Source organism: Staurois parvus, unplaced genomic scaffold, assembly GCF_062004578.1.
Source record: "Staurois parvus isolate SC_StPar_1 unplaced genomic scaffold, SC_StPar_1.0 ptg000743l, whole genome shotgun sequence".
NCBI classification, from domain to species: Eukaryota; Metazoa; Chordata; class Amphibia; order Anura; family Ranidae; genus Staurois; species Staurois parvus.
The window spans coordinates 197,756-225,164 of NW_028318539.1; the positions used below are offsets into that span (position 1 = coordinate 197,756).

Consider the following 27,409-nt stretch of genomic DNA (forward strand, 5'->3'; position numbering starts at 1 on the left):
TTTACACCAGAAAATTATGCACATAAAATCTCTACATTAGGAAGAAAAACTTACTTTAAACATACTTAACACCTGAATCCATCTAACCCATTTTTTTTAATGAATTGCTGAAATTACTGGTTTCAATGTTCAGGCATAAATGGTAAAAAGAAAAATATTGTGGATCTGCAAATGCTTTTTTTATTACCTATCTATCTTTATTTTCACTATACCACATCACTAAGCAAATGATAGTTCATTATCAAATATGAAAAAGTGAATTAAAAGACAAAAATTATAACCTGAGGTTCCAACCTTGAGAAGGTGTTCCTTGCATAGTGCATGATGCTGTCAAAATCATATGGCTCTCCCTGAGAGTTCACCTCCCCAGGCTCCATTTTCAGAAAGTTATATTCCTGACCTAGAAATTAAAGACACTTAGCATGTAAGCAATATTTAAAGTGCACAGTTACCAACACATATTAAATGACTGAAACTACAATGCAATGACATAACTAAAAATATGTTGACAGAGTCACTTTAGATGATAAATCCACACATGTCTATTTTTTGCACTTAGGCAAGTTTACCTGTCTACTGTCTTACTGAGGTTTCTAAAAAGTGTGAAATCCCACATGTGAAACCTCAGCTTCAGCTAGTTTGCCATGACAGCTACAGCCCTTGTCTGGTTTTGTGCAAATCAGGGTGCAGCTGGGAGTCAAAGTTTAACAAAAAATTCATAATGTGTCAATCAAAACACTTATTTCATTATAGAGTATTAGTAGAATCAAAAAAGTAATTAGTGGAGACCAATATCATGTTCTCTCAATAGACAGTTCCAAGGGTAGCCACGGCACTCTATGTTTGAAGTGAATGCCCAGGTGCTCACCCACAAAGAAATCCATATAAATCCAAAAATGGTATAGGAGCACCCATGGGTCTTGCAGAGGAGGTAGATGAAAAAGACTCAGTCTTGAGAAAGATGGACTGAGCTTCCTGGAAACATTGACAATAAAAATATTGTTGTATTTCATCACCTTTACCTCATCTGCAAGACCCGTGAGTGCCTCTATACCAGTTTTGGAGTTATGTTCTCTCATTAGAGTAAAACATTAAAGTGGACAATCTGTAACTTTACTCTTCAGATTTGAAATCTGTATCAGTAAATTTTTGACAAGTCACAAAATACAGCAACAGTATAATGTTTCATAAAAGCTCTACTTTTTATTAGTAAAAGCCCCAGTTGAAACTGCCTATGTTGGGATGCCATCAATCTGCTGCAGACAGGTAAAAGCATTTCCTAAGTCTGCTCACCCCTATTGACCAAATTGTTCTGTAGTAAGGTGAGAAGCTGCACTAAGAACTGTCATGTGTCAGACATTTGTGAATTGTATTGTAGTCCAGGAAAAAGATGATGCCCTGTTTGTTGCCTGAACAAAAGATAGTACCATCCTTCTAGTGGGAAAAGCAAATTAAGTTATTGTCATGTGATCTCTGTGAGAGGTAAAAAATACATGTGGTACAGTTACAGATTACTTATCACACGTCTCATGCTAGGTTTGTATTTTTTTTTATAATGTGAAGATACTGAATACTCCTTTTTCTGTTTCTTCATTTAACCACTTCCCGACCGGCCGTTGTATATAAACGGCCAGACGGTGGCAGTGTAGGGTCAAGTGGCCGTTTATAAACGGCCTCCCTGCACCCTGCTTGTGCGCGCTCCCTGGGAGCGCGCAGCACCGCGATCCGGTGCCCGCTGTGTCCTCCGGACACAGTGAAACACCGATCGTCGGACGGGACCTCTGTACGAGGTCCCAATCATGTGATCACTGATTGGCCAATCAGTGATCACATGCAAAGTAGTAAGCAAGATGTCACTTGTGACATCATTGCTTACTACGTGTGAAATCTGTGAATGATCACAGAGGTCACATGGTACAAGCCTATTCACAACAGGCTTGTACCATGTGACAAGCTGTGACCAATCACAGCTCACTCAGTACTTCTCAATGAGTGCAAGAATGCACACAGAGAGAAAGAGAAATGATTGCTTTTACATCCTATATGGGTGTAAAAGCAATCAGTGTAAAAAAGAAAAAAAAAAAAAATCTTCATCACCCCCCACAAGTAGTACAGTGTCACCATGGTGACACTGTACTGCTAGGGTGACAGTATGTAAAAAAAAAATAATAATAATATAAAAAAATTAAATAAAAATGTAAAAAAAAATGTTTAAAAATTATAATTTTTGTTATAAACTAATTTGGATTTTTTTTTTTACTAAAAAGATAACGGAATAAATTTTGGCAAAGATTTATGATGAAATATTATTTATTTGCAAAATTTTATAAAAAAAACTTTTTTTCAAAATTTTTGGACTTTTTCATTTACATAGCAAAAAAAATAAAAATCCCAGTGGTGAATAAATACCACCAAAATAAAGCTTTATCTGTCTCAAAAAAATGGTAAAAAATTTATTTGGGTACAGTGTTGCATGACCGCGCAATTGTCATTCAAAGCGTGATAGCGCTGAAAGCTGAAAATTGCCCTGGTCAGGAAGGGGGTAAAAGTGTCCGGTCTTGAAGTGGTTAACTACCTATTTTTAAATATCATTCCTTTTAAAACAAAGTGTGTTATGCCTTCATGGGACCTCAGTGATGTTTGAGTTTTTCGACTTCTGTGAACACAATTGAATTGCTGTAGCTTAATAGTTCAAATGCCATTTGTTACTAGTAATATATTTATAAAACCATAATAAGAAAATAGATACCCGGTTGTATATTTTCCCTGATGATTGTCACATGATCATCTCGATCCGGTCGAGTGTGCTCATGCCAAAAGCCAATCACATGACCCAGCTCATGGACTACAATGCCAAATTTATCACAGTTTTTGCCAATTGATATTGCCTGGGGGCCATTTCCTCTTCGTCCCACGTAAGAGCAACACCTGTTGAATAAATGAAGCACAGCCATAACACCTAGAAGCGGTCACAGGTTCCCACTTAATTATTAACCTCTTTGCAGGCATTTCAAACAGTAAAGGAGTTAAGTTTATTAATAGAAGAAACACTTGAATCATTTATTATATGTCACATCTGTTACACTCACAGATCTCCATCGTATCATAGCAACAACCATTCTGAGAACACTGCACAATGTATTGATTTTTACTAAAAATACGGTTTAGCATGGTGACATCTTATTATTTATCTTTAGTGCAAATGTTTAATTGTATCCTTGACAGATTTCCTCTAAAATTTTTATTTCACATCTAGTTCAGACATACAGTAGATGATACATTCCTAAAATGATTTTCTAAGTGCTTTATTTGTAATTCATGGTGAAATAAACAGTCCATCAAACATCAAAATGGAAGGATATCATGGGAAGGGCCTGGAGTAGTGTTAATATATTCAGACAATTCAGTGTGTATATTTCAGTTAGATTTAAAGACATTTATGTAGTGTTCTTAATGTTAACAGGGCACTAAGAGCTATCACGTACCTAAGACAGACAACTTTCTAGGCCCTTCGGCTATGTTTGAAAATTGTTGTGACAAATTATTTCCTATGATGATAGTACTTTGTTCTTTTTAACACTGAGTTGCAAATTTGTGGCAGTTTAGGTTCCTATTTTGAATCATTGATTTTTACAATTCTTTATAAAATAAAGTGTATCTGTGAAATGCTACCCTGTTTGATAGTGCCCATTTGTTGGATTCAACCTTACAGTTTGCACTTATCTTATGATTCACAATTACTGCATACAATCCAGTTGCAGATTCTATCAGAATGGCTACCAGAGTCTGCCATTGTGCACATTTCTTGTGTATGATTTGAATAAAAGCAATCTAGTCACAATAATAGTTTTGCAGGCATTCCTGTTCACAATTTTGTACCGGATAGTAGGCAGCCATTTTTGTAGGCATTGTTACTGTACACATTGTAACTAATTTTATTATGTTCAAATTGTTTACAATAGGCAGACCTGTCATCGCTAAGGCTACATTCACATGAATATGTGTTCTATGTAAAGTACAACCACACACTGTATGTAGGTTGTGATTTGTTGCAATGAATTTTTATTGGCATCCAATGCCCCAGTCCTTTAGTGCACCACAACGCATTTAAAGAAGAATGGAAGCACTGAAAAATGCTACAAAAAGTTTCTCTGTTGTTTGGCCTGTGACTAAGCATTGAAGATCCCCTGAAAAATTATTCGGCTATGAACCAGATATAAATTACTAGATAAACACTCCATTCATCTTAAGGAATATTTTATATATTAATAGTTTTGAAATAATAAAAGTCTATCTTCTACTACCATTTGGCAAAACAAATGTTACATTAAACTGTCCCTGCCAAACTCAAGTGCTTCCGCTTGGGGAACAAAGAGTAACAGGAACAATTTGTTTTACCTGTTAATTGTCTCTCACATCACTGAAAACCTATTCATATCAGAAAATCATATGCCCAAATGTTTACAAGAGGTGAGTTAAGGTTAGTGCATGCTAAATGGAGATTATATCTTTGTACATCTAGGGTGAGATTTACTGCCCAGGCTCCTAAAAATACCTTGTAATGCATACTATCATGGCACTGGAATTTACTGATAATGATCAAAAACATTTTTATCTACATGTTTATTCATTTAAGGGGAAAGGAAAAGGTGTTCCAAAGTACAATGCCTGCAATGCTAAAAGGAAGCGGTTATTGATATACCACAAAATGTGCTGCGAACTTTGTATCTGTACTCCCTTTTTTATCATTTTAAATTTGGGACTTTAAAGTGATTCTAAAGGTTCAACATTTTTTACTTTCATGCATTCTATGCATGAAGGTAGAACTCCTTCTGTGTGTAACAGCCCCCCAACACTTACCAGCGCCTCCTCTTCTTCCAGCAATGTCCACAAGAGCCCCGTTCTCCAGGGACTCTAAGGCAGGAGTGGGAGCAAGTCAGCCAATCAGGAGAGGAAGGGAGCAGGACCGAGCCACGGCTCTGTTTGTGAATTAACAAGAAGAGAAGCGGCTTGGGAACACACTTGCTCGGGTGCCCCCATAGCAAGCTGCTTGCTCTGGGGGAACCTGACAGGAAGGAAGTAGCGCCGGCGGGGAATCCGAGAAGAGGAGACCATCGCACAGAGCAGGTAAGTATGACATGTTTGTTATTAAAAAAAAAAACAAGGCTTTAGTACCACTTTAAATTCATTGTCATCAGTGTAATAAATGATAACTCCATTGTTCAAATTCACATATATATGTTTTTAAAGGCGCTACAATAAGAAAAAATCCTACATTCACACTCGTATTTTACGAGCATGCATGGCTGATGTACATAATGTTACTCTACTCTACTCTCTTTTTTACTGTTGCATAAGTGTTTGGTTCTTTCACTGTGCAATGTAATAAATCAAAATGCCATTTGATTCTGAAGTAAAAACACATATTGGCAAAACTATGCTCATAAAACCTTAAGGCTCCATGCACACTAGCATTTTTTTAAGCTGGGAAAAAACACTGGCTAAAAAATGCTGGTTATAGTAGCATTTTAGTACCGCTCAGAAATGTTTAGGAGCATTAGCGTTTTATTAGCATTTTTACAGTACATGTAGAATTTAAAAAAGGAAAGCTAGAAAAAAGCCGTTAGAGCATTTTAGTAGCGTTTAGGAGCATTTAGCATTTTTTTCTGCTGAAAAAACACTTAAACAACTCTACAAAAACAATTTTATTTTTGCTCCTAGACGCTGAAGCTCGAAAAATGCTAATAGCCTAAAGTAGTGTGCATGGACACAAATGATAACACTATTTATCTTCTAGGAGCAGAAAAATATTTGCTGATAATAGCTTCTAGGAGCTTAAAAAACCGCTAGTGTGCATAGATCCTAAATGATTACAGTACCTTTAAAACACATTGTTCTTCTTAATATACCCAGAGACATAAAGTAACTGAAAACATAACCTGACAAGGTAGTAAACCAGAAATACTTACCCACAAGGCCTATATGTAAACACAATGTAGCTCTCCTCATCAGTGCGCTCTATAAATGTCACACAAGTATGTTTCTCCCAGTGTCTCATGGCCTGCTTGAACATAGCCCTCTGGCTGCCTAGAAGAAATGCACGTGAGAAAGAAAATGCAACAATTTTAAATATGTTGGGCTGTTGCATGAAAAATAATCACCTGTAACTGGCACTATAACCATCTTAAAAAAATGTACAGTTTTTTTCATCATTCACTATTTTTACAACTTCTCATATTCCTGTTTTTTTTAGTGATTAGAATTATGTGACTGAATTGTCATCACCACCAGTGTGGATTACCATGCAGTTTAATGTTCACCACGTGTGTAAAGAGGCTGAAATCAGTATAGGATTAATGAGACCAGAATAGATTTCCTTTTAATCTTCAATGTGGCTACAGGCATAGATGTCCTATATCATATGCCTGGAACTGTTTTTAAACTTACCAGGTACAGAAATGGTGATTAATTGAACGAACGACACAATAATTCTAATTTATAATTAAAAAGGTACCATAATGCAGTTTTACAGTTTTTGGACGTTAAGAGGAAGTTAAAATTCTTAAAATTACAACATAATAAAACCAGTCCAGATGCAGGTCATCATTTAGGCATAGGTAAAGTTTAAGTGCTCATTTTATTACATATATCATGAGTGCATGTGCATTTATAACTGTGTCAGTGTATGATGAAATATATAGTAGCTTAAAGTGTTACTAACCCAGGACCCTGCATTCACTATATCTGGTCTCCCACAGTACATATCTGTTCCACAACATGGAAGTGCAATTATTTTAGTAAATATAAACTGCTAAATACCTTTTCTCATCAGCCGTTAGAGCAGTCTTGTGACTTCTATCAGTGTTCAGCAGAGCACTGGTAAAAACTTGTAGGAGGAGTTTTCTTTCTGCTCTAGGAAGATACAAACCCCCTTACCTCTGCCTGGACAGTGCTGATTGGCCCTGTGCTGACCACATGCACTCTCCCAGGAAAACAAAACCTCCCTAGTAATGCACACTAAACTAGAATGGCTTTGGTTCAGTCTGTCTTATTAGGAGACAAGATGTGGAACTTTGAACAAGAGGAGGAGCAGAGAAGACAGGATCAAACACACCAAACTGAGCATGTGCAGCTTGCCCCTAGCCTCTGTTCTATCAGGAGATATTTGGGAGACACTGGAAGAAGGGGAAGATCAGAGAAGTGAGGATCAAACATCCTTTTTACACAATGCAGAGGGTTAACCCCTTAGGTTCCACAGTAAGCATAACAAGCATGCTTTACTGCATATACAGACTGATTTTACTGTTGTGCGTTTACTAACACTTTAATAGTGTGTGTCCAGAGTACTTCTTTTGCACAGGCATTTGACGGTGTGCCTGGGTATCTGGAAGCCACTGTCCTGTATCTTAATGAGCAACATTAACAGTTTAAAAGGTACCTTTTTAACAGGCACCAGCCAAGGACAGTGGAAAGGTAAGGGGAGAAAGAATTTGAGTTTCAGAAAGACTCAGCTAATCTTGCATTGGCCCACCTTAATAGTTATGCTTGTTTGGCCGATAGTGAAGAAATAACTTCATGTGTTGTAGTTCAACAGTAGCCAAACTGGTCCTGAGTTTTCTTTATTTAAAGATCACTATATAGGATCAATTTAAAGATCAGATATACAGATTGATGGAAAGACCTCTGGTGGTTACAGTACACATCATCACATCAAAATTATTTAAGAGTATTAGCAGACATACACACAATTAGAACCACCAAGATTTGAGATGTCACATAAGAAAAACATTAGTAGCTTTTTGAATTCAATAAGAGAAGTTAATTCTGATATTTTAATAAGCTACAGAATCTATGTTAAAGTCAGGCTGCACTTTAATGGGTAGGTTATGCAGAGGGAAAGAATTATGTGAATGCTGGAGAGGTGAAATTGGAATCTGGGAAAATATAGCAAAGGCTTTTGGGCATATGGTGGGCGTAGTATGAGTAAAGAGGTGATTAAAACTACATATGCTGCTAACATGTATGAAATTTTTAACAAATTGCTCTTAATAGACACGGCTTTTGACATATTAGAGATTTTAAAAAACTGTCTCAATAAAGTATCAGTGGTAAATACTTTTGGAAGGTTACACATTGGGGTTGATTTACTAAAGGTAAATATACTGTGCACTGCAAGTGAAGTTGCTTTATATCTGAGGGGAAGCTCTGAAATGAGGCAAAGCTCTGCTGATTTCTTTCATCCAATTACGTGCAAGCAATAATTTTTTTTTATTTACCTTGCATGTTCCCCTCAGATCTAGAGCAACTGCACTGAAAGTGCACTTGCAGTGCATTCCAAGTGCACCTGAAGTGCAATTGCAGTGCACAGTGTATTTGCCTTTAGTAAATCAACCCCATTGTGTGATAGACATTGCTTAACCTCTCTAGCGGTCTGATTATGTCCATATTTCTGTGCTCAAAGCGGTACATTTTTTTGCATGGAAATATGTATTTTTTTTATTGTAGGCCTGTAATTTTTAGGAATAACTCACTGAAATCTGTCCGAACAAGAGTCTAGTAAACATCCCCAGTTACAATTTGAAACACGAAATCATAAATTACAATTTAATAAATAATTATAAAAAATAATAATATATTAATAGATTTAATTCAATAATATAATCAAACCAAAAACACTGAAATTTGAAATATAGCGCCAAGTTCGCACATCACTGAGCAAAGTCGCAAAATCATTTTCAGTGTCTGATGACAAATTTCCCCACGAATCATTATCACTCAATTCTGCAAGTGGTTCTAATTTACTATCGCTGTTCTCTAGCTGGTCTAAAACCGATTTTGACCAAAAGGGACGCTTTTTGGATGCCATGGACGTTTCTCAGAATCCAGGCAGAAATAACAGTAAAAATGTAGGCAGGGCACAGGACAAAGCACTAGGGACAGAATGTATGTGAAATGGCTTGATACAGTAATGTTTTACTATGCGATTTTAGTGTATTTAGTGAATGTCACTTTTTGTCATTTTCAAATTTCCCGCCGTTCCGTTCCCCGTGCGTCCCGTCGCTCGCAGGGGACGGAACCCAGAAGACAGATGCCGGCATCCGCCGGAGGACATTGCCAGGGACACTGCAGGAGGGACATCGCTGGAGCGCAGAACAAGGTAAGTGATCGAGGGATCCCGGAGCAGCGCTGCATGGTATTCCCGAGTGTTACCTCGTGGGTTACCGCTTGTGGTACTGAAACATTACCCTGAGCTACACTCAGGAATACCGCCAGGGGGGTTAAAAGAGATATTTGGCTGTACTTGTCCTGTGGATCACAGGAGTGCAGTTCATTCTGTACTCCTGTGACTCATTTTCAGCTGACAGTGGGCTAAAGTCCGCTGTTGGCTGACGTCACTCATCCAGACCAGGCTGGGGAAAGATCGAGACCATATGTTTGGTATCCACCCAGGAGCCAACTACTCCCACCCCCTCCACAGACCAGCGCTCCAGTGAGCGCTAGAAGGACAGAGCAGACAGGGTGACTGCTCAGAGCAGTAGAGAGAACTGAGCAATCAGCAGTGTCTGATTGCTCATTTCTCAGCCTTAGAGCAGGCGGCAGACAGATACAGCATCGAATCGATGTTGCATCCACCTAGGTGAATGTAATTTTAAAAAAATCTCAAACTTTTCTTTTAAGGAGTTTAAGACTGACCGTGTGGAATCCATGCAAGTAAGCAAGCACAGAGAAAATACCATTTTAATCACGTACTCATTGGGGTTTTATTTAGGCCACTCTAAATGATAAACACAAAGGGAAAAGAAACTGGGACTTTTAAAGTGCTCATACTCGCAGGAAGAAACATACAAGTACAACATAAGATTAAAAAATTGCTCCATTTGAAAAGTTAAAATAGCTCTCTAAAACCATGTCACATCTTTGTGACAGCATTTGCACATGAGAAAAAAAAGTAAATCATAATGGTTAGACACCTCAGGGATGTTGAATTCTTATCGCCCGACTACCAGGACATGCAGTTCTGGATGCCGGGCAGGTAGTTTTTTTTAACCCTTAGCCCTACTGTGGGCAAGGAGCAGAACTCACCTGTCAGGTGAAAGCATTTGGGTGGCAGCACTGCCGACCGAATGCTTTCACACAGCCCACAGTGCCAGCCTCTGCCCTCCCCCCCGTGTGAACCTGCCCCCCGCCCACTGTCTCCCGGGCTCCGCTTGCCCATCTGGGGTCTCGGGACCGATTCACCGCCATTGGCCTGACCCGGAAGTGACATTACGATGTCTTTTAGACCCCGGATGTCTCAATAAAGAGAACCTGTCACCAAAAATCTTCACATAGGGGACTTATTGTCCCCTGTGTGATGAATTGTAAATTGTAAAAAATTAAAGTTACAGCCAAGCACATAATATCCCCTCAAATAAAAAATTGAGGCCTCCCACCCTCACATATACACACATACAAACGTAAAAGCACACACTGGGGTGCCTACGCATGAAAACGTTGATTGCGATACACATGTTATATATCGCCGTGCACGCCGGAATGAGAGCAATAATTCAAGCACCAGAGCTCCTCCTTAACACTACACTGATGACCTTTAAAAGTGTCACCTATAGAAAACATAGGGTACTGAAGTTCGCCGCCATTTCACGAGTGTGCACACATTTAAGGTTTGACATGTTGGATATCTACTTACTCGCTGCAACTTCGTTTTTTATACTTTACAAGCAAATAGGGTATTTATTGCTTTTTGTGCTCTAAAATAAACATAAGTGTATTTTTTACTGAAATTTTGTGGTAATATCGGTAATATTGTGCGACATAAAAAATTTGAACCACCACTATTTTATTCTATAGGGTGCCTGCTTTCAGAAAATATATAATATTTGGGGGTTTTGTGTCATCTTCAGACCTAAAATTATTTTTTAAATGTGTGCAAAAAACACAAAAACGGTCTGGCAGCAAAAGGGATAAAGGATAAGCCCGACACTCTCCTTTCCTGATGAGCACTCAATCAGTGCTCATTACACTGCAAGGTCTCTCCCCTCCCTGCTAGTCCCCGAGTGCGGTGCTGGAGACAGGTAGGGAGGGGAGGAGGAGATAAACAGTGCAATGTTAAAAATATTAAACGTTCAAGTCACCATAAAGAATCTCAGATTTAAATACCTTTTTAGTTAAAATGTATTTTATTTATCTGGACAAGCAGATTGTCATGAGGGACAAGTAAATTGGAACCCAATTTAGTCCCTGGACAAGTGTTTTTTTCAAAACTTTCAACACCCCTGCACCTCATATTAGATTCCCCCCAACCCCCACCCTGAACATATATAAATATATTAAAAACATATTATATTAGAATGTTCCCATGTATATGGGATGAAGCCAGAAATCACTTTTAGATGGATGAGATATCTTCGCGATCATTAGAAGTCATCTTGCAGATATACCAGAATGGATACCCTCCAGATTTAGCAGGAGTATACAACTAATAAATGGAAAGCATTTGACCCCATGCTTTGACATCGATTGTCAAACAACTGGTGGGTATACATCATGCATTGCTCTTGCAATGTGGTTTCTATGCGAGAAAAAAATGAAAAGAATGCAAGACCACATTTATTTAATTCACAATGGCAAGATGACTTCCACAGTGAGTAGAAGCGTAGGCTTATACCATAGCTTTAATTCTTCAGCTATTACATTTTTCTGCCCTGGAACATGTTATGGGTTCGGTGAGGGGGGGACATTGGCAAGCAGCTCCTACAATTAGAAAAAAAATGGACTACACATTGCAGGCTGTGAAATTTTCAGGTCTCCCATGAGAAAATTAGCTTTAAGCCTTTTCTGTAGTACCAATATACAGTATCTCACAGACGTAAGTACACCCCTCACATTTTTGTAAATATTTTATTATATCTTTTCATGTGACAACACTGAAGAAATTACACTTTGCTACAATTTAAAGTAGTGAATGTACAGCTTGTATAACCGTGTAAATTTGCTGTCCCCCCAAAATAACTCAACACACAGCCATTAATGTCTAAACCGCTAGCAACAAAAGTGAGTAAACCCCTACGTGAAAATGTCCAAATTGGGCCCAATTAGCCATTTTCCCTCCCAGTGTCATGTGACTCATTAGTGTTACAAGGTCTTAGGTGTGAATGGGGAGCAGGTGTGTTACATTTGGTGTTATCGCTCTCACTCTCTCATACTGGTCACTGGAAGTTTAACATGGCACCTCATGGCAAAGAAGTCTCTGAGGATCTGAAAAAAGAATTGTTGCTCTACAAAAAGATGGCCTATGCTATAAGAAGATTGCCAAGACCCTGAAACTGAGCTGCAGCACAGTGGCCAAGACCATACAGTGGTTTAACAGGACAGGTTTCACTCAGAACAGGCCTCGCCATGGTTGACCAAAGAAGTTGAGTGCACGTGCTCAGCGTCATATCCAGAGGTTGTCTTTGGGAAATAGACGTGTGAGTGCTGCTAGCATTGCTGCAGAGGTTGAAGGGGTGGGGGGTCAGCCTGTCAGTGCTCAGACTATACGCCGCACACTACATCAAATTGGTCTGCATGGCCGTCATCCCAGAAGAAAGTCTCTTCTAAAGATGATGCACAAGAAAGCCCGCAAACAGTTTGCTGAAGACAAGCAGACTAAAGGCATGGATTACTGGAGCCATGTCCTGTGATCTGATGAGATCAAGATAAACTTTTTTGGTTCAGATGGTGTCAAGCATGTGTGGCGGCAACCAGGTGAGGAGTACAAAGACAAGTGTGTCTTGCCTACAGTCAAGCATGGTGGTGGGACTATCATGGTCTGGGGCTGCATGAGTGCTGCCAGCACTGGGGAACTACAGTTCATTGAGGGAACCATGAATGCCAACATGTACTGTGACATACTGAAGCAGAGCATGATCCCCACCCTTTGGAGACTGGGCCGCAGGGCAGTATTCCAACATGATAACAACCCCAAACACACCTCCAGTGCCTTGCTAAAGAAGCTGAGGGTAAAGGTGATGGACTGGCCAAGCATGTCCCAGACCTAAACCCTATTGAGCATCTGTGGGGCATCCTCAAATGGAAGGTGGAGGAGTGCAAGATCTCTAACATCCACCAGGTCCGTGATGTTGTCATGGAGGAGTGGAAGAGGACTCCAGTGGCAACCTGTGAAGCTCTGGTGAACTCCATGCCCAAGAGGGTTAAGGTATGCTGGAAAATAATGGTGGCCACACAAGATATTGACACTTTAGGCCCAATTTGGACATTTTCACTTAGGAGTGTACTCACTTTTGTTGCCAGCAGTTTAGACATTAATGGCTGTGTTGAGTTATGTTGAGGGGACAGCAAATTTACACTGTTATACAAGCTGTACACTGTAGCAAAGTGTCATTTCTTCAGTGTTGTTACATGAAAAAATAAAATAAAATATTTGCAAAAATGTGAGGGGTGTACTCACTTCTGTGAGATACTGTATATTACTATGTCTCTATAATTTGAAATATAGGGACTACTTCAAAAATAAATTGATTATTAGACTATCCATTGTACCCTTAGACATGTGTCAACTTTATTTGCTTTAATTTTGATTTATGTTGCATTTAATGTTTTGTAAGTATGTCACTATAGATTGCATGTAGGGCCTCAGTTGGAGCTGTCATCATGTGGTCCATGAGGAACAGGGGGGTGGGGGCAAATTTCCAGGAGTTGGGAGGGACAATAGATAAATCTAGACATATTGGAACGTGTGGTCCGGTCAACTTTTTCTAATTTTTATCACATATACTATATGTGTATGTATGTATATATATATATATATATATATATATATGTACACTACTCAAAAAGATTAAAGGAACACTTTGAAAACACATCAGATCTCAATGGGGAAAATATCATGCTGGATATATATACTAATATGGACTGGGTAATGTGTTAGGAGTTTGATAACGCCCTATGGGAGGGGCGAAACGCGTTGACGCATTTCCGGTCCACACTCCATGCGCCTGACATCATTTCCGGTGAGTGGAACGCACGCTGAGCGGTGCATTCCAGCGGCCATCTTGGTTCACTGTTTGGTCTAAGAGGAGTCCTGTCTTTGTTCCACTGTGGATGTGAGATTCCTAGAAGGAAAAGTTTGTATATTTGCTGGAACTGAAGCCTATTATACATAATAAACATGCCTTTAGCAAGTGTTTAACATGTGAGTGGCCTTAATCTCCATTTGGAAAAAGTTACTATTGTGTGACAATATTATACTATGTGAGTTTTTTTCTTTTGGTTGGATGGTGGAGTCTATTCGGAGGGTGAAGATTTTCCCTAGCGTGGCACCAAAGAGGGTTTAGGATCCCTAAAAATTCCTTAAAGGTCCTTTACTCACCAAGTTCTGGTGAGTGTATTCGATGTTGGTTTGTGCACGGGTGGAAGGTGAAAGTATTTTTTGAAGAAAAGAAGTTTGCACTTTTATTTTAACAATTTAATTATGTTTTCAGCACATGGACTTTTGGGTGTTTTTGTTTAAAGATTAAGGACAAACACGATTAATTTATGCACCTATTTTATATTTTTTACTATATTGATTAATCATCTAAATTTGCGCTGTTTATTTATATTCATATTGTTTGTGTTTTCACGATTGGCACAGCAGCAGTTTTAGAGTGTTATTTGGAAAGTTTTGGCGCAGGAATAAGTTTTTTTGTATAAACAATGTGTTAGGAATGTAAGGATACCCCATCGTCAACCTACAGAGGACTGAATTCAAAGTCACCCCGAAAATCAAAGTGATAGAATGATACAGCAGACTAGTCTATGTTGTTGAAATTTCATTGCAGCAACTCAAAATGATACTACTGCTCCTAATGAGACGACGGATGGTGTCCTGGGGTATTTCCTTCCATATCTGGACCAGGGAATCACTGAGCTCTTGGACAGTCTGAGGTACAACCTGGCAGCATCAGATGAACCTAAATATGATATCCCAGAGGTGTTCTCTTAGATTTAGGTCAGGTGAACGTGGGTGCCATTTGTTGGTATCAATTCCTTCATCCTCCAGGAACTGTCTGCATATTTGCATACTCTCCCCACATGAAGCCGGGCACTGTCGTGCACCAGGAGGAACCCAGGACCCACTGCACCAGCAAGGGTCTGACAATGGGTCCAAGGATTTCATCCCGATACCTAATGGCAATCAGGGTGCCATTGTCTAGCCTGTAGAGGTCTGTGTGTTCCTCCATGGTTATGCCTCCCCAGACCATCACTGACCCACCACCAAAACGGTCATGCTGAACGATGTTATAGGCAGTATAACATTTTCCACGGCTTCTCCAGACCCATTTATGTTTGTCACATGTGTTTATGGTGAACCTGCTCTCATCTATGAAAAGCACAAGGCGCCAGTGGCGCAACTGTTAATTCTGGTGTTCAATGGCAAATGCCAAATGAGCTCTTTGGTGCCGGCAGGTGAGTACAGGTTTCACTAGAGGATGTCAGGCCCTCAGACCACCCTCATGAAGTCTGTTTCTGACTGTTTGGTTACAGACACTCACACCAGTGGCCTGCTGGAGGTCATTTTGTAGGGCTCTGGCAGTGCTCATCCTGTTCCTCCTTGCACAAAGGAGCAGTTACCGGTCCTGCTGAAGGGTTAAGGACCTTCTACAGCCCTGTCCAGCTCTCCTAGAGTAACTGCTTGTCTCCTGGAATCTTCTCCATGCTCTTGAGACACAGCAAACCTTCTGGCAATGGCACATATTGATGTGCAATCCGGAGGAGTAGGACTGCCTGTGCAACCTCTGTAGGTTCCAGGTATCGCCTCATGCTACCAGTAGTGACACTGACCCTAGTCAAATGCAAAACTAGTGAAAAACAGTCAGAAAGGATGAGTAGGGGAAAAATTGTGTTGGGGTTTGTCTTATTGTTGCCCATCCAGTGCACCTGTTGTTAACTGCATTAACACCAAAGCAGCTGAAACTGATTAACAACCCCCTCTGCTACTTAACTGACCAGATTAATATCCCAGGCGTTTAATTGACTTGTTGCTCTACTCTGATTAAAAAGTGTTCCTTTAATTATTTTGAGCTCTGTATATGTATATATATATATATATATATATATATATATATATATATATATATACACACACACACACTATATTGCCAAAAGTACTGGGACATTCCTCCAAATCATAGGATTTAGGTGTTCCAATCACCTCCATGGCCACAGGTGTATAAAATTAAGCACATAGGCATGCAGACTGCTTCTACAAACATTTGTGAAAGAATGGGTCCATGGTCAACAGTTAGTGGTCTTATAGCAAATTGAAAGCGAATGCTGAAGCGCACAGTGCACAGAAGTCGACAACTGTCTGCAAACTCCATAGCTAAAGACCTCCAAACGTCATGTGACCTTCAGATTAGCACAACAGTGCGTATGGAATGCGTTTCCATGGTCGAGCAGCTGAATCCAAGCCTTACATCACCAAGTGCAATGTACAGCTTCGGATGCAGTGGTTTAACCTCCCTGGCGGTATTCCAGAGTGTAGCTCGGGAGAAAATTTCAGTACCAAGAGCGGTAACCCCGAGCTACACTCGGGCTTACCATGCGGCGTTGCTCAGGGAGTCCCTGCAGCACTTACCTTGTCCTTCGCTCCCACAATGTGTCCCCTGCAGCGTCCCTTGCCATCTCCTCCGGTCGATACCGGCATCCGGCTGCCGTGTTCCGGTCCCTGTGACGTCGGGACGTACGGGCGTACGGGCGGCAAATTTGAAATTTTTAAAAAATGATTATTATATAGTAAAACATTGCTGTTTCAATGCATTTCACATATATTTTGTCCCTACTGCTTTGTCCTGTGCCCTGCCTACATTTTGAATGTTCTTTCTGCTTGGAAACTTAGAAAAGTCCATGGCGTCCAAAAAGCGTCCCTTTATGTCAAAAGTGGTTTTAGACCAGCTAGAGAACAGCGGTAGTAAATCAGAACCACTTGCAGAATTGAGTGATAATGATTCGTGGGGAAATTCGTCATCAGACACTGAAAACGATTTTGCGACTTTGCTCAGCGATGTGCGAATTTGCCTCTGTATTTCAAATTTCAGTGTTTTTGGTTTGATTATATTATTGAATTAAATTTATTATTATTATATTATTATTTTTTATGATTATTAATTAAATTATAATTTATGATTTCGTGTTTCAAGTTTTATCATATCCGGAATGTTTACTAGACTCTTGTTCGGACAGATTTCAGTGAGTTATTCCTAAAAATTACAACCTACAATAAAAAACTACATATTTCCATGCAAAAAAATGGTACTGCTTTCAGCACCAAAAATCGGAAATAATCATACCGCCAGGAAGGTTAAAGCACGCCGCCACTGGACACTGGAGTGACAAATCACGCTTCTCTGTCTGTCAATCCGATGGACATATCTGGATTTGGCGCTTACCAGGAGACATGTACTTGCCTGACTACATTTTGCCAAGTGTAAAGTTTGGTGGAGAGGGGATTATGGTGTGGGATTGTTTCAGGGGTTGGGCTTGACCTCTTATTTCTTATGAAGGGAACTCTTAAAGCGTCAGCATACCAAGATATTTTGGTCAATTTCATGCTCCCAACTTTGTGGGAACAGTTTGTGGGTGGCCCCTTCCTGTTAAAACATGACTGCGCACCAGTGCACAAAGCAAGGTCTATAAGGACATGGATGAGCGAGTTTAGGGTGGAGGAAATTGACTGGCCTGCACAGAGTCCTGACCACAACCCAATAGAACACCTTTGGGATGAATTAGACTGGAGACTGCAAGCCAGGCCTTCTTGTCCGACATCAGACCTCAGAAATACGCTTCTGGAAGAATGGTTAAACATTCCTACACGCATTCCTAAACCTTGTGGACAGCCCAGAAGAGTTGACTCTGTTATAGCTGCAAAGGGTAGGCCAACTCAATACTGAACCCTACGAACTAAGACAGGGATGTCATTACACTTTGTGTGCCTGTAAAGGTAGGTGCCCCAATACTTTTGGCAATATAGTATATAAATATATATATGGGTGTGTGTATATTTATATATATATATATATATATATACACATTTATATTTCAATGTAACAGCTCTCTTTGATGTAACATGAGCACAGCTAAATATTCCATTCAGCGTTTGCCACACTCCCCTTTTTTCTGTTTTTTTTTTTTTTGGGGGGGGGGGTTGGGTTGTTTTTTTGGGGGGGATGGGTTTAGTTTTTCTTGGCACTTTCCATGTATTGTGTGTAAATTCAATGTAATATTATACCCCAAAGATATATTACAGTATTGGATCATCTCTGTATATAGATGCACATGCCTGTTCATAGTCCATAATCTGGGGCTCACAGTTGTCTGCTGTTCTTCTCATCCATATATGATGCTGGGCTCTCTGTTTGCTCCCTGTTCTATATCACATGGTGCTACCTCTGCAAATGTATTTGCAATATATCATTTTTTAATTGTTTTGTTTTTATGCATTGATATACAGTACATGGGAAACGTTCCAATAAATTTTGTTTTTATCACTAGCACCTCAGTGATTATATGTTGGCAATCACTGGACTAGTTGTAGATAAATCCACAGAGTTGGGGTCTAATATGAGGTGTCTAACCATTAGGTTTTACCTTTCTTTTTCTTGTGAAAATGCTATTACAAATATTTAGCATGCTTTTAGGGGCATATTTTACCTTTGCAAATTAAATAAATGGAATCATTTTTTAATATTATGTTTCAGTCGTATGTTTCTTCCTGAGAGTATGAGCAGCTTAAAATTCCCAGTTTCTTTACCTTTGTGTTTTTGATATAATATTGGGGGATGTGGTGCCCTATGTGTCTACTTTCATCACTTGTTATATAATATCACCCTAAGTAAAAAATGAGTAAGAAGGCTACAAAAAACACAATTCAAACACCCCAGAACCCTCAGAAACTAGAAATACTAAATCAAGATTGTAGCTGTATGCTGCTGTGTGATCTCCACCTTAAACTGTCTCCTTGCTAAGCACTGACTTTCTGAAAACTTAGGGCAAATGCTGCTGGGTGATCTCCACCTTAAACTGTCTCCTTGCTACGTACTGACTTTCTGCAAACTTTGGGTAAATGCTGCTGTGCGATCTCCACCTTAAACTGTCTCCTTGCTATGCACTGACTCTCTGTAAACGTGGGGTGAATGCTGTTGTGTGATCTCCACCTTAAACTGTCTCCCTGCTATGCACTGACTTTCTGCAAAACTCAGGATAATTAGTCCTATATCTTTTTGTCTGTTTGTGGTGATTGATTCTCACCTCCGTTGCCTTTCTGTGATCAAAGAATCAATCATCTTTTATGACTTTGGCCTGTGTCTGTGGCTGGTCTGGTTTTGACCAACCTCCCCCCAAATTCATGTGATCCTTATCAGTTCCTAATTGGGGCGGAGAAGAATTGCTCATCTGATCATCTCCCTATAAATTTAGACCAGCTGATATGGGTGATCACAGATGGGGGGGTACAGTCACAGATGGGGCACTGTCCTGCGTGAGTGCATTTTCTGCTGGAGTGCAAAACAGCAGTTAAACACAGCAATTTAACTAAAGCAGGATAACTAAAGCAGCAGAAAGATACAACAAATAACTCTACTGCATGCTGGATGGACTGCAAGCAAAAACACCCTGGGAAACATCTCCTATAAATTTGATTCTCACTCCATGTACCTTTTAATATGCTTCCTCTACGCCTTCTTTTTATATTACTATCCTCTGTTCTAAAAATCTAATTTCTTTACCCCAAGGCTTATACATATCACCCTCACTTCTACCATCTCCCTATTACTGCTCTCATCACCTCCTTCTAATACTTTACACACCTGCTGACCCAAACACCAGGACAGGATGGCATGTGCATTCGTATACATCCCACTCTCATCTTACTTCCCTCACCCTCCTTCTTCTCCTACCCTCTGGGGATATCTCCCTAAACCCTGGTCTTCCAGTATCTTACCCCTACACCAGACACCCTCCTTCCTCCAGGAATAGCTGCAATCCATTCAATTTAATCTCAATCCCCATGCTCCGAAAAAAACACCATCCCTTTATCATGTGTACTCTGGAAGGCCCGATCTGTCTGTAATAAGCTCACCTCTGTCCATGACCTTTTTGTCTCCCACTCCCTTAACCTACTAGCAATTACATAAACCTGACTTCCAGCATCAGATTCTGCTTCTCCTGCAGCACTTTCCTATGGAGGCCTTCTCTGGACCCACTCACCCAGACCCAGTGGTCGGAAAGGAGACGGAGTTGGTTTGCTTCTATCCCCACTGAGCACCTTTCAAGTCCTCCCTAACCCTCCCTCCCTATCCCTTTCTTCTTTTGAGACTCACTGCATTTGGCTGTTTTCTCCCATTTCTCTGAGGATTGTCATGATCTACCGGCCTCCTGGAACGGAGTCACACTTTTTTGATGATTTCTCTGCTTGGCTACCCTAGTTTCTCTCCTCAGAAATACCCACTATCATTCTTCGAGATTTTAGCATCCGCATTAATGTGACATCCCAACTCTTCAACCTAATCTCATCTTTTGCCTTAACACAATGGACACAGTCCTCCACTCACTCTGATGGGAATACATTAGACCTTGTCTTCTCCCATCTTTGCACTCCCTACAACCTCACAAACACCCCCTTTCCTCTCTCTGATCATATCATCACCTTCACAGTGTCCTCATCTTCAATCACTTATCCCTTCAAGCAGCAAACAACTATCCGCAGAAACCTTCACAACTTAAACCCTTCTCTTTCCCACTCTGCAACTGACCGCCTCTATGACAAAATCTCTCCCCTGTCCTGCCCTGACCTGGCCACTGCTGTCTACAACAGTTCGCTTTCATCCACACTAGACTCACTTACTCCTCTAACTACACAAAGTATCAGGCCCCAACCATTATAACTGTGGCAGACTGATGACACCAGAAATCTTAATCATATTCTTAATCATAATCAAATCATAGTCATGCACAGGAGCGATTGTGGCATAAAACCAAATATGGGCAAGTATTCGCAATATATAAATCTGCTTTCTTAACATACAATTCCTCCCTCCATGCTGCCAAACAAGCCTACTTTGTCACTCTTATTAATAGCTTGTCATCCAGTCCTCATCGTCTCTTCTCTATTTTCAACTCTCTACTTTCTCCACCTCCACCTCCACCCAGTAACTCACTCACTGCTTACGAGATTGCAAATCATTTCAAAAACAAGATTGATGCAATTCATCTCTGCTACATAGACATCTATCTCACTTAGCATACCTTATACTAAACCTCCCTCAACACTTTCCTCTTTTGACCTTGCTACTACTGAAAAGGTCACTAAAGTTTTCTCAAAAGCCTGTCTCTTTACGTGCCCCCTGGATCCTGTCCTCTCTCAACTACTACAGTCACCCTTTTCTTCTGTTCTATGCTTACTCACTCACATCTTCAATCTCTCCCTCTCTAATGGTGCCTTCCGAGCCCCTCTACAGCATGCACAGATCACTCCCATACTTAAAAAGCCCTCGCTGGACCCCACCAACCTGAACAACTTAAGCCCCATCTCCCTGCTGCCATTTACCTCTAAACTCTTAGAACACTTAGTCTACAATCGCCTCAGCTCCTACCTCAATGACAACCTTCTTGACCCTTTACAGTCTGGTTTTCGCTCACTCCACTCCACTGCAACTGCCCTACTAAAACTCACTAATAATTTACTAACTGCTAAAAACAATGGCCACTAATCCATACTCTTACTATCTGACCTATCTGCGGCTTTTGATACTGTTGACCATACCCTCCTCCTCAAAAAACTCCACTCTCTTGGCCTCTAAGACTCCTGGTTCTCCTCCTACCCATCCAAACGCTCCTTCAGCGTTACCTATAACTCTGTCTCCTCCTTTCCACTTCCTCTTTCTGTAGGGGTCCCTCAAGGTTCTGCCCTTGGACCCCTTCTCTTCTCCATCTACACTTCCTCCCTTGGTCACTTGATAAGCTCCCATGGCTTTAAGTACCATTTCTATGCTGATGACACACAAATTTATCTTTCTACTTCTCACCTCGCCCCTTCAGTCTCCTCTCGCATTACTAACCTACTAAGTGACATATCAGCATGGATATCACTCCACTTCCTCAAACTAAATCTTTCCAAAACGGAACTCATACTATTCCCTCCAGCCCGTTCCCATCTCCCCTGACTTCTCCATCAAGATCAATAATACAACCATCAGTCCCTTCCCTCATGCCAGGGTGCTAGGTGTAATCCTAGACTCCCATCTGTCCTTTCAGCCCCAAATCCAATCACTGTCCAAATCTTGTAGACTTCACATCTCTAGGATACACCCCTTTTTAACCTCTGAAACCACTAAGCAACTTATTCACTCCGTGGTTATCTCTCGCCTTGACTATTCTAACTCCCTCCTCATTAGCCTCATCGCAGTCTATCATGGATGCTGCTGTCAGACTCATCCACCTTACTAACCATTCCATATCTGCCACCCCTCTCTGCCAATACCTCCACTGGCTTCCCATTGCCCAACGGATAAAATTCAAAACATTAACAATAACATATAAAGCCATTTATAACTCTGCCCCAAATTACATCACAAATCTTGTCTACAAATATCTCCCAAACCATCCTCTCCACTCCTCCCACGACTTCCTGCTCTCTAGCTCCCTTGTCTCCTCCTCCCATGCTCGTCTCCATGACTTTTCCAGAGCCCCCCCATCCTCTGGAACTCTCTGCCCGAATCTATCGGACTATCGCCTACTCTGCCCAATTTTAGCCGATTTCTGAAAACCTATCTCTTCAAGGAAGTCTATCCTGCCTTCAGCTAATAACAGAATGTTTTATTCCTCCTATAAATTAATCTCCCACAACTATGAACTTTTGTACCACCAGCCCCTCCCTGTCAGATTGTAAGTTCCCAGGAGCAGGGCCCTCCTAACCCTCTTGTATTGAACTGTATTGTTGTTTTATTGTCTCCCTTTATATTGAAAAGCGCTGGGCAAACTGTTGGCACTATATAAATCCTATATAATAATAACAATAATAATAATAATAATACCAGTGCATTTCTAACATGACAGTTGAGTCTAACAGTTGAGAGTGCATATCTGAAACGTTCATTTATAAAATTAACTGTTCATAACTGATGTTATTCTGGCCATCTCTGTCCTTCATATACCCCGTGTCCCAAAAAATGTGGTTATCCTCACGCCAAATGGTCCATCATTGTGGATTTTACTGTCCATTTTCATAGTGAAATTATTGGTTATCATAGTGATGCATAAAAGAGCCAATGAAAGATGCAGAAGTATAGAACTGTCCTTACAAAAATCATTAGAAAGGATAAATCTTGAAAATTAACAAAAGTTTTGGGTGCCACACTGTTCAAAGGATATCAACAGTTTTGGAGAAGTGCCAAAGACAAGCAACCAATCTAGCAGAAAAAGGGGGGTCTCACTTAAAATGAGATTCGAAAACTTGGCAGGTTCAGTTTGGGAAAAAGAGATTTAAAGATGATCAAATAATATGTATTTTTATATCAACAGTCAGTATAAACATTTGCCAGATTTTTTTTTCTCATGGAATGTCAGTGGTATCTAGAGGGAACAAGATTTTAAAGAGGTTATTTATGATAAGAGTGTTTTAGCTTTTCAAACACATGAGATAATAATGGAATTTAAAGCAGATTTGGAAGATTTTTTTATGACTAGTGGTTTCCAAATTTAAAGCTACTACTACAGACAGTACGGTAATATTTTGATCCAGGATATTGATCCAACCGCTTTTTTTAAGATTGTTTTTCAACCTAAAGAGTAAAATTGGGAATCATTACTCAGGGGGTGTTCTCTTGCTTTCCTTTGAACCAAAATTAATTAGGTTTGTGGAAGGTTCAATTTGATGGCTATTTGTATTTTCATTTATTCTATAATAACTTTACAACTTTTATTATACACAAAGAAAGACACACATAAAAAGTGGGTTTTCCATATGTATCAAAATGACAGCATTTTATTGGCAGTGAAATAGACCAGGCAGTCAAAACAAGTCCGATGAAAACTAACTGACTGTAACAGAAGTTTTCTGGCTTCAACTAATATTTCAGCTAATATTTCTTATTCTGTAACATTTACTCACAGGGCATTTCAAACTTAAATCAGTATAAACCTTCTCTTACAAACACCGCTGCTCCAACACCAAGACAACATGGGTCAAGGTTATTATTTATCCCCTGCTTACTGTTTCTTTGAGCCCTATAGGAATTGATGTATAATCTGTAGCCCAGGCCTGCAGCGCTAGACTCTTCTCTGGCAGAAGAGCCAAGACCTCATGGGCTGAGCTTAATATCAGATTGGTGACACTCATTGCAGAAGCTAGTTAGTTGCACAAGTTTACACGCAAAAAAAAGAAAACACTGTAGTGTAGTTCCTGAGTGGTAATACAGGAATGCATCTTACCAGTGAAGTTGCCTCCAATAACATATGGAATGACTCCCCCAGGCCATATCCTTTCAGCGCGTGATGTAGCAGCTCTGGGAATTCGTCTCTTCTCACTTCTCCCTGAGGATTTTGGATCTACCTTTTCACTAGTTGCATTAGAGCGCTCATAACCTACATTGAAAGGGAAAGTACTATTATATCTATTGTCACGGGTCAAGAACCTAATAAAATGATAGTGAATGACACTATTTATGCAGCTTTAAAAATGCCACTGCAGTGATCTAAAAGGCATATATAAGTAGTTCAAATACCAGAGCCAAATCTTCTTATCCTCTCTATAAGCTGATAGAGTGCGCCTCTTTTTTTTGATAGATCATGCTCTTCAAGGCCACCTTGAAAATGGAATAAAGAAAATCATGAGTGTTGTCCCTGCCAGGTCAAGTACAAGATCACCAACAATGTTACCAATTTATAAGGAAGTAAGTTTGCATCTGACTTTGGAAAGCACATTCAACTGAAGTCATTTTCATCTAAATTCCAGGGCCTATGCCAAGATCTTTTTTTCCCTTCTTCAGACAAGTCATGACAATGACATCACCAAATTATTATCTAAAGTGTCTCTGCTCTGTGTGACCTTCACATCTTTTGTGCCATATTGATTGGCAGTCAGATGCTTTGCTTTCATCTAGATTGCATACCGCTGACTGTTTTCATCTTCTGGTAATGAAATTTTTCCAACTAGAAGCAATTACACCTTCTAAAAAAAGAACACCCAAAAATGCAGCGTAGTAACATTTTTTCAAAACCTTTATTGGGTTTGAAATGGATCTGAGAAACCACATCCTTTAATCACACTAGAACAGCACAGCTATCAAGCACTGGTGGGTTGTAATCGGATCTCAGAGGCTCTCCTGTGTAGCTTTATAATCAATAGCTCAGAGCCTCAGATACAAGCTGAAAAGGGCTAATGACCAAAGGGGGTGGGAAAAAAAGAAAGAGGAAAATGTTTACTGTACAAGTGCAATAAATCAAAAGCCTTGTTCAAAGAAAATGGGTCATAATAAACATCCAGTACATTTAGCGCACTGTTATCCATTTACCTAGCCAAGAGCCAGGGGACAACAGTTATAAAATAACAAGCTTTGCTCATTATCATAAAGTAATCCAGAAGTTGTGAGTAGTTTCTTTACATTTTGGAGACCTCTCTTTCTGCTCTCAGCCCTTCCAAAGGCAAAAATGTATGCCAGCAGTCACAGTACAATCCTGTAATTTTGTTAAAAGCAGTGACCAGAGATAACATGTAGCAATACTAAGCAATGCCTTGTAAACCAATGTTATATATTACTATCTACCTGTGAAGAAATTGGTAAGAAAAGAAAAACCTTGATCTGTTAAATTATAGTTTCATAGTGGTAAATATACTAAAACTAGAGTGTGCAAAATCCGGTGCAGCTCTGCATAATAATCAATCATCTTCCAGGTTTTATTATCAAAGCTTAATTGAACAAGCTAAAAAGGTAAAAGCTGACTGGCTACCATGCAGAGCTGCACCAGATTCTGAGTGCTCCAGTTTCAGAAAATCTCCCCCATAGTGTATTTGTATATACTATACAAATATAGTATACCTCACCTGGGAACAGTGGAAATGTAATTATACACAGCTCAAATGGTTGTTTATCTACATGTCAAAATTAATGCAGGCTTTGGTGTTAACATACATTGACTTGATGTAGAAGGGTTACATTTTATATGGGTTTATAATCCAAGTGTTCATTTGCATGCATTGCATCAACTAAAATTGAGGAGGGCAAACACAGTGAAACCGATTCACTAAGGGATCTGCAAATGTGCACAAATTAAATTGTGAGAATACTCAATTCAATTATCTGATCATGTCCAGATAAAATAAATAAACAGGAATTAGCATTTTACATAACTGGATAATTGAAGTGAATATTTCAACAATATTTTGTGAAGGTTCTTAACTCCTTCAGCCACAGTATGGTAAATTTCTTATTCTAAAATGTGAAGTCTCATTCAGACTTAGGAAACTGGTGCAAAGATTAAACAGGTGGTGTACCAAGGCGCCTCTAGCCTTATTTGGATGGCTCAAGTAAAAAGCAAAATATGAGCAGAGAAAAGGAGCAGGAGCCTCTTAAATACACTGGTAAATCTTTTTTTTTTCCAAATCACAGCATATAATTAACTAAATAAATCTAGAACCTTTGCATCACTGTGGCAACATAGTATTATTTCAGTTTAAAAAAGCAATAAGGATATGGGAAACCAGTAAAGCATTCCATTCTCAAGGACATTTTGTTGTGTCAGGGAGAGAAAGAATGACCTTTTCCAATGTAATGGGGCACCATAAAAAAATTTTGTGTTAGGCATCATGGAACCTATATCCACAGCTGCTTTGTAACCATAGACATGCAATAGTCTGATAACATAATAGGAGGATAATCTTTTTTTTTTCAGGTGCTTTTTATTCAAGGTTTTGCAGTTTTACAAAAAACAATTAGAAAAAAAACAGAGGAAAGAAAACAAACTACAATAAATAAGTAGCAGTCATGTTTTCCCTGGGAACAGGCACCTAGAGTAGCAATTCCTATACATTTAAGTATATGTAAAGAAATATGGGCAGCACAGTGGCTAAATGGTTAGCGCTTCCGCCTGGCAGTACTAGGATCGTTGGTTCAAATCTCAACCAAGCACTACCTGCCTGGAGTTTGCATGTTCTCCCTGTGCCTGCGTGGGTTTCCTCCGGGTACTCCGGTTTCCTCTCACACTCCAAAGACATGCTGGTAGGTTAATTGGATCCTGTCTAAATTGGCCCTAATATGTGTATGTATGAATGTGAGTTAGGGACCTTAGGTTGTACGCCCCTTGAGGGTTAGGGACTGATGTGAATGTACAAAATATATATATGTGTGTAAAGCGCTGCATAAATTGACGGCGC

At 39.8% G+C, this 27,409-nt stretch overlaps 1 protein-coding gene across 2 annotated transcripts in view; it reads right to left on the reverse strand.

Annotated features, from left to right (window-relative positions):
* The window catches only part of LOC149445200 (tolloid-like protein 1), a 204,234-nt gene that overhangs the window by 74,853 nt on the left and 101,972 nt on the right, over positions 1-27,409 (reverse strand). For both annotated transcript variants that reach the window (XM_089654090.1, XM_089654091.1), the window contains exons 3-7: positions 24,762-24,842; positions 24,469-24,621; positions 5,970-6,087; positions 2,750-2,928; positions 295-400 (exon numbers count right to left, since the gene is read on the reverse strand). In XM_089654090.1, the coding sequence (XP_089510216.1) occupies positions 295-400; positions 2,750-2,928; positions 5,970-6,087; positions 24,469-24,621; positions 24,762-24,842 (637 nt within the window). The remainder of the gene's footprint in view (positions 1-294; positions 401-2,749; positions 2,929-5,969; positions 6,088-24,468; positions 24,622-24,761; positions 24,843-27,409) is intronic.